This window comes from Cicer arietinum, chromosome 3 (assembly GCF_000331145.2).
Source record: "Cicer arietinum cultivar CDC Frontier isolate Library 1 chromosome 3, Cicar.CDCFrontier_v2.0, whole genome shotgun sequence".
NCBI classification, from domain to species: Eukaryota; Viridiplantae; Streptophyta; class Magnoliopsida; order Fabales; family Fabaceae; genus Cicer; species Cicer arietinum.
The window spans coordinates 69256479-69265311 of record NC_021162.2 but is presented as its reverse complement, the minus strand read 5'-3'; the positions used below and the strand labels follow the sequence as shown (position 1 = coordinate 69265311).

The window sequence follows — 8833 nt, the reverse complement described above, 5'->3', positions numbered from 1 at the left end:
AATTTTATCGTAGTACATTCAACTTATTGAAATTGCAAAATTTAAACAAATATTTCAAAACAATTAAGTTATTTTATTAGTAAAAAATGATAAAATAATTTAAACAAAAGAATAAAATAGAAAGAAAAACTGCTATATATATATATATATAGGCATAGATATTTTTTTTAAAAAAAGCTAGTTAATTTAATAATAGAGAATGATAAAATTAGAAGCATTTGTATGTTTGATATATAGTTACAGTGTTGTTCTCGTCTTATTTGTTAGAAGATTTCTTGTAACTTTGGTTTATCTTGAAACTTCCTACTATAACTAACCATTTACACAAGCATGCCCCTGCTGGAATATTTTAGTAACAAATTATAATTAAACTCCCAAACTCTCTTTATCTTCCTAACTATATATAAATACACGGTACCAACCTTTCTGCCTACACCTTAATATTTCAAAATACCATACTATAGTGATTAACTCTCTCCAAGGTTCAATTATATACATTATCCACATTCCTTGCTTTATACAACTCTGATCCACAAAAAATATTCTTTCTTTATTTCACTCCTTTCAAATTAATATCAAATCCATGGGTTTGAGAGACATAGGAGCTTCACTTCCTCCTGGATTTCGATTTTATCCAAGTGATGAGGAATTGGTTTGTCACTATCTTTACAAAAAGATTTCAAATGAGGAAGTTCTTAAGGGTACTTTGGTAGAAATTGATCTTCACATATGTGAACCATGGCAGCTTCCTGGTATATTAATGTTAATTATTTATTTATTAATTATCTTTATGACTTTATCTTGTTATTATAGTTTTATTTTTCTTTTTTCATTTTTGGAAGATCTGTTTTGTTTGTAACTGCATGATCTTTTCCCATTTGTTGTTTTCCTTTTGTTTGTGTCTATGTTACAAGAAAACTAGAAAAGTAACTTTATAACATTAATTACTTCACATCACAAAAAGATAGATGCTTGTTCTTATTTCCTCATAAATTTTTGTTTGTGTCTATAGACTATAGTTGTTGTTTTGTCTTCCTTCATGAACCTGCTCTGACAACCATGAGAGAGAGAGAGAGATAATGAAAAAAAGGGATGGAGAGGTAAGAGGAAGAGATCATAATGCATTCATGTATGTAATGCCAAATTAATAGTCCTTCATGAATACTCTGCCTCTCTACAAATAAATAAAAAATCAGTTTTTTTTTTTTTTTTTTTATAATTAATTTTTATGTAACATATACTTCACTAATTGATGTAGATTTGATGGTATAATTGTTTTTGCCTTTTGTATATAGTTGTCTTATACAATTAATTACATTAATGAAGATGGAAATTATGTTTTTTTTTAATAAGCTCTATCTTCTCACATGTCTTTTTCCTTTATCTGATCAATTCCCTTCTTTTCCAACAATTTTCTTCTTTCAGTTAAAACGGATTTAAAAAGCAATCAATTTAGGAAGATAACATTTATCCTTTTGAAGTAAAATACAAAGTATAAGACAACAAAGAGTTACTTTAATTTAATTCAGATGCATCATTCATTATCAAATATTATATGATATAAAAGATTCTTCAATTTGCACTAGCAACGAATCAAAATAAATATAAAAGCACATACACTATACAAATCTTTGGTATGACTATATATCACACAAACATTATCTTCAATCATTGCTGCAAGGATCCCCTTGCATTCTTCAATATAAAAAACGTTTTTACTTTTTTCTACATCATGAGTACAGAGCCATATTTATAGAATATCCTCATATAAATTTTTTATTTAAAATATTCATTTATGTACAACTTGATTGTTATTTATCACTTATTCTGTGAACAATAACTATTAGAGGCCTAATGAATTCTCTTGAGATTTATTTAAATGAAATTTCCTTTATTTATTTGTCAAAGTGTCTCTTTAATTTTAAGTTTCAGATATATACCTATTTGGCAACTATTATTATTTATTTTAACAAATATATATGTTGACAAAGTAATACATTTTCATGAAGCAATCAACAATTAATCCCGTCTTTAACAGTATTATTATTATACAAATACGTACGTGTATAAAAAAATAAATATGCATACGCTTGAATTACCTTTATTTGATATGACTCTGTATCTAAATGATTATGACTCATTATCATATTATCTATAGATGCGTCCTTGTTAGGGTCCCCTCATAATTAAATATAAGAAAAACAAATTTTTAAGCACGAAATGACATTTATTCACGATCTTTCTTGGTTGTGGTTAATTAGTTCTTATTGATGCACAACATTAATTATGAAAGCTATGAAATGAGGTAATAAGAAGGAGAAAGAAAAAAAATACATAAATAGCAAAAACAGTGAGTTGGAGGTTTGAAACTTGTAAATTGTGATAACTGTGGTTGATGTCATGAAACGCTATGTTGGTGTCATCTTTGTTTGGTAAAATTGGGAACTTGAAAATTTGATGTCATAATGAAGAAGATGACATGTGATTCCAAACTCACAAGACATAAGACAATTATTAATTTCCAAAATTGAATTGGTAGACAATTTAATTGCAAATATATGTACTATTATACCTTACCTTAGTCACGTGTTGTCTATTTGGTATATTAATGAATATTGCATGCAGAGGTGGCAAAGCTGAATGCAAATGAATGGTATTTCTTTAGCTTTAGGGACAGAAAATATGCGACAGGGTTTAGAACAAACAGAGCAACAATATCTGGGTATTGGAAAGCAACGGGGAAGGATCGAACGGTGTTAGATCCAATGACGCAAGAGGTTGTAGGGATGAGGAAGACATTGGTGTTCTATAGGAACAGAGCTCCAAATGGTATCAAAACAGGGTGGATTATGCATGAATTTCGATTGGAGACACCACATATGCCTCCTAAGGTAATTTCTTTCCTATCTATTTTCTCTTCAATTATCCTAGGGTATCCATATCCCATTTTATAGGCTGCCACTTTCAATTTAACTTTGGAAATACTATATCTTACATAAACAAAAACAAAAACCAATAAACTTATAAACAGTAGACACTCCTCACATAAAATTTTATTTTACAGAGGTAAATTAAACTCAAAATTCAATTAAGATACTATTAGATTTTATTGTAGATCTATTGAGCTATACACCAAGCTTATATATTTTGTGCCCAGAAAAACACATGTTTAACATTGATACATATATTAAGCACTCATACATAATCTTAGTTTTTCCCAAAATTCAATTTAGATATATCGTCCCTCATAGATCTTTCAGGCACACACAAAGCCCGCATTTATAAATAAATAAATAAAAAGAAATGGACACATTCAATTTTTTTTTTTATGTAATATGGTGTTCTTTATATATATATATCATTTTTATAAAAAAAATCACCAATAAACTTCACTTTAAAAAATATATATTAAAATGTCCTACATTTTTTTACAAACAACCTATTTTCTGATATTTTTTGTTTTTGCAGTAAAAAGTTACATTCCTTATATGCGATCATTTATAAAAAAAAGAAATTTAATAATTATTTTATCAACTTATAATTTTTTTATTTTTTTATTATTCTGCGGTATATATTTTATAAAGTGAGATATATTAGGGAACTATTGCAGAAAAAAGTATATATATATATATATATATAAACCGTAATACGGTTCTTTTCGCAAATTTTTTACATTGAAATGATGCAAATACCAATTAAGCAACAACATTGGATTATTTTCCGGTATTACTTATGCAAGTGGATATACACGAGACACAACTTAGTGTCATCTTTTTTATATTCCATGAATATATCCTAATATTCAATCTGACTCATGCATATCCATCCAAATTGAGAGACAGGCCTATGTCCTATGTATACAGGATATAAATCTTGCTCATGATTAGTAAGAGCTATACTTCATTTTCTACTATCTTAAATATAAATAATGAAATTTAGTCAAAAATTTTATTATATTTATTTAAAAATTTTGATTTTATATATATTATCAGTGTAATTTTTTTTAAACTATTAATTAATTATAATTGTTAAATCATTAATAATAAATAACTTTTATTATAATTACTTATGAATACATAACTCTCTTTTAACTAAACTTCTACTAATATTTAAGACATGAGTAATACACACCTTGACTTCATAATTTGTTAACAAATATATATTTCTCGATGTTGAATATTTAAGTATTTGATTTCAAATTATAAAACACAAATAAAGATTAACTGTCATATTTGTCAATGTAAAATATTATATTATCGATGCACACGACTATTAGGAGTGGGCATAAGTCATGTCAGGTCAGACTTTGAAAGGCCTGAGCATAGCCTATGATTAATTTTTTAGGCCTATCGTAGGCTTTTTTTTTGATCTAGCTTGGCCTAATCTGAAAGCCTATTTAAAAGCATTATTCACATTAAAACATTTAAATGTTCTACTCATACTACATGATTCTGTCCACATACCAATATCAGTGTACATATCTATATATATTAAACAAAAAATAATTTTTCTAACAAAATAATTTTTAAAAAATCTGAAAGAAACATCATTTAAACTCTAAAAAATAATTTTTGATTTCAAAGAATAGGTTTTTTTTTTTTTTCTGTAACAAACGCACCCATTATTACCTTTCAAACAAATATGGAACGACTACTGAGTGATTGACTAATTGAATGACTACCGAATAAAGAACAACTACCAAATATGGAACGACTACCGAATATGGAATGATCACTGAGTGATTGTCTAATTGATAGAATTTAAAATAGGAAATATTATTATAAATATAATAATAAAAAATAACATTAATAAATAATAAAATATATATAGATCGGTCTGACATGCCTAATAAGCTTTTTTATAACCTATTTAAATAAATATGCTTTAAAAATAGTCTGAGTCTAACCTTTTTATTAAATAGACCATAAGCCCCTGACGGATGAACTAGCCTATTCTCATCCCTAACGACTATCAAAATATATGATTTTAGACATAGTTATAGTTAAAGTTGGACATTTCTCAATAATTCAATGTTATGATTAACTGACAATTTAATAAGTTTTTACCTTGATAAAATATATAAAATTAAATCGTTCATGATATATGTAATGTGAAACAAATTCAAGAAGCCATGTCTTTCGCTCATATAACTTCATACAAGTAGTACACATATTTAACATACCAATACATACATATCCTATTTATAAGTTGATATAAAAATTTACCAATTGGGCTGATCCAAATATTTGAAGGTCCGACACATATTTTAATAGTATTAGATATTTTAAAGTTTATAATATTATTTTTTAAATTATTAATTTTTATTAAAGATGAATTTTTAGAAAATTTATAATATAGAATTAAACAAGTTTTTAATTCTTATAAATTTTGATGTTTTATTTTTAGTTTCAATAAAAAATTTCTTGAATGTTTAGTCTAAAAAATATTTGTTCTTCATTTTTTGTCTTTACTTTTAAGTCAACCCATATATATCCTTTGAATTTAAATATTTTTATATATGATCATATTTAGTACATTATAAATCTCCCTTAAATAAATTTATATTATTTTTTAAAATAGATTAATTAAATATGAAAATTTAAGGTTTTTGTGCTTAAAAATTCGTATTTAATTTATATCTCTTGTTAACAAATTATAAATTTTTGTGGTATAGATTTTTATAATATCATAAACTTGCATTTAAAAAATCATTAAAAAATTCAAAGCATAACCATGAGTTTACTTAAAAATAGGATAAAAATTAAAGACGAAAAACTTTTGGAAACTAAAAGTTGAAGAAATTTTTTATAAGACTAAAAATAAAATATTAAAATTTTACAGTGATTACAAAATTATTAAACCCTATAACATAGAATTATTTATTAAATTAATAGAATTGATTTTGTATAATATTTATTTTTTAATTGATAATAAAGCCAATTAATTTAATATTTATTGAGACCCCATATTAACTTTTTATAAGATTTTATTAATTTTAACTTTAAAAGTTTTAAAATATGAGACAATTTTATTTTTAAAACCTAAAACTATTTAGTGGTCTGACCCTTAAATTGGATTATCCACATACATAACTATCTATAGCTTTCAAATCTTACTATATATATAATCATTTGATGTAAAACATTGATTTGAAAAATGTATCTGTTGACTTAAAAATAAAAATTAAGTAGATCACAATTCAAAAGTTGATATAAAGTTTTAAAAACTTATTGACTATTTCTCCGCAACTAAAAGTTGATAGTATTAGGGAATATGTATCTCAACAAGCTTTATAATATTGTTGAAAATATGACCAAACAAGTTTTAGGATATATTCTCCATAAAATGCACATGATATATTTTTCAATTTCTCATTAGAGAAAGAGTTATCCTTTATGTTAAAGACGAATTGTCGTAGGGCGTAAGCAATTAAATAAATAAAATAAACTGTAAGGGGAAAATAAAAGGCTACCTTAAAATCTTAAAAAAAAAAAAAAAAAGGTACCATAATTTGATGCCGTGTATTTTTGGCGTAAGGGTAAAGTTTATTTAATTACACATATATTTTTGTTAATTAGGTCAAAGTTTTATTGATTACAGGAGGACTGGGTTTTGTGTAGAGTCTTTCACAAAAGCAAAGAAGACAACAATAACAATAACAATTCCAAAATCAACACACAACAACTCATGTATGAGACAACACATCCATCCCTAACTTTGGCGTCATCATCTCCAACAAACCAAACCATGCCTAGTGTCTATAACCGAATTGATTCTTTTTCTTCCTCTATGACAACACTTCATCATTTAATTCCCAACCAAAACAATTCTTCCATGATGAATCTCCTTCATTATTCTCGTGATACAAATCCAAATAATAATAATAGCACTATTACTCAAATTAGTTCCAAAGGTGATCATGATGGATATGGATTCTTGTGGAACATGGATTTGGAAGAAAATAGCCTAGAAGATGGCGTGGCCTCAAACTTGGACGCGATAAGATTTGAGGTTGATAATAATAATATGGTCTTACTATAAAGATATGTATGTATTTTACATGTACATGTATAGTATATATATAAGGTTCTTTATTATTAATTAAATTGTCAAAATTCGTTTATTTGTGAGTGTATTTATGGGCAAAGGCACATGCTAGATTGGGATTCGATGTTTGAAGATTGTGGTATATATTATGTAAGTAATATTAAGAGGGTAATTAATATTAATATATAGTGTGGTCACTTAGCTAGGCTTTTCGTATTTATATTTATATTTATATGGATTTGTTTCCGGGGTAGGCCATTAATAATAAATACATTGTATTGTCGAATATTTGTAATAGCAATGTTTATATATTTTGTCTTATTGTCGTCATTATTGCTTTGCCTAAAAAAAATCATCAATTCTATTTAATAGTCATAAATATATGCACGAAGTAGAACAGACAAACATATGAAGTTGGCTCCCCTTGTGAGACTGAAAGTTCACATGGCTCTAGTACGTTTAGATGAGTATATATAGCAAAGGAAAAATTGAAGTAATTTACACCATTATTATTCATGCATGAACTGAAATTAACTTTAGCATATCAACTTTTTCAAAATTTATAGTTTTTGAATGTTTAAAGCCAAACATTGAGAAGCTGCTTTTTGTATGCCAAATAAAGTAATAGAAATGTGAGGAATACGCTAACAATGTCATTTTTAATTATAAGCAAAATTCATTATATGTATTTGTGACTTTACTTCTTTAGTCTACTTCGATATATGTATTCATGCATCTTCACTTCCTCTTTCAATTGCCTTTACAAAAACATGTATTCGATCAATACCCAATGCCCCATTCTTTACCGTTGAATTTCATTATGTGTAGTGTAAATTTATATAATGAGGTAAGTATTACGTATCTAAATTCTTTTGTTATCTATTTTTTGTTTCGAAAATTAAAGCATAAGGCCCTTTGCTGGTCACAATATGAGATACGTGATAAGATAAACCATCATAATACTATGTTTTTTTATTAGGTGGCATATGAGGGAGATTAGGTGGAAATTTTGATTTTTGCAAATTATTTTAGAAATCATAACATTGAAGTGTACGAGGTTCTAAGCATTCTCTCAATATATATCTTATTAAATCTTGGGTAAGCAACTTCATCAAACTATCTCTATAAATATGAATTCTTAAAATATTTGAGGTCTCGTCCAAGTCGTTTTATCAAGAAGCAACTCTATAACTATGTTTTCACATTTTGTAAGATAGGATGACATTTTCAAAGCACGCTAACTTTCAAATTGATTGTTGTGACGGTTAACTCTAACAAGAAATCTCAAATACATAATTGGATATCACCAATTTTAAAGTTTAACATATGAGCCGCTTCATGTAACCAATATCGAGAAACTTTAATTCCTAACAAACAATTTTAATTTTATGGATATTGATTTTTAATCATGAAACCATCTCAAGAGGGTGAAATATTACTTTAATGGTGTCGTTCCTAAATTGGATTAGATGGTTGATTGTTTTCATAAGTCTTTTTGCACCAATCATAATATACGACAGACAATAGTGGATCACCTTGCCTTAATCACAATCAACTCTATATTATTTAGTTGTACTTTTGTTTACCAAAACTCAAATTAACGTTATGCTCACGCATCATGTAATCTATCTCCTACAACACTCATAGAAATCCAGTTTACTTATAATGGCCTATAAGTAATACCACTCAACTAAATCACATGCCTATTCGAAATGTATTATAAATAACATTGTCTTCTTTTTTCTTCTCTTCATCTCGTGAAATAATTCCTTAGCGATTAAAATTT

General features: G+C 26.5%; 1 protein-coding gene across 1 annotated transcript; it reads left to right on the top strand.

Moving 5' to 3' along the window:
- Positions 1-335: 335 nt before the first annotated feature.
- Positions 336-7377, top strand: NAC26 (NAC domain-containing protein). Its single transcript, XM_004493731.4, has 3 exons — positions 336-752; positions 2626-2891; positions 6601-7377. Exons 1-3 carry the CDS (start codon positions 584-586, stop codon positions 7039-7041), a joined length of 876 nt encoding a protein of 291 aa, XP_004493788.1. The 5' UTR covers positions 336-583; the 3' UTR covers positions 7042-7377.
- Positions 7378-8833: the final 1456 nt, after the last annotated feature.

Bases quoted from the DNA above. Each gene is read 5' to 3' on its own strand.
- NAC26 (XM_004493731.4), top strand. From the start codon at position 584: ATGGGTTTGAGAGACATAGGAGCTTCACTTCCTCCTGGATTTCGATTT. The intron at 753-2,625 runs GTATATTAATGT...TATTGCATGCAG, and splicing joins TGAACCATGGCAGCTTCCTG to AGGTGGCAAAGCTGAATGCA. The intron at 2,892-6,600 runs GTAATTTCTTTC...TATTGATTACAG, and splicing joins CACCACATATGCCTCCTAAG to GAGGACTGGGTTTTGTGTAG.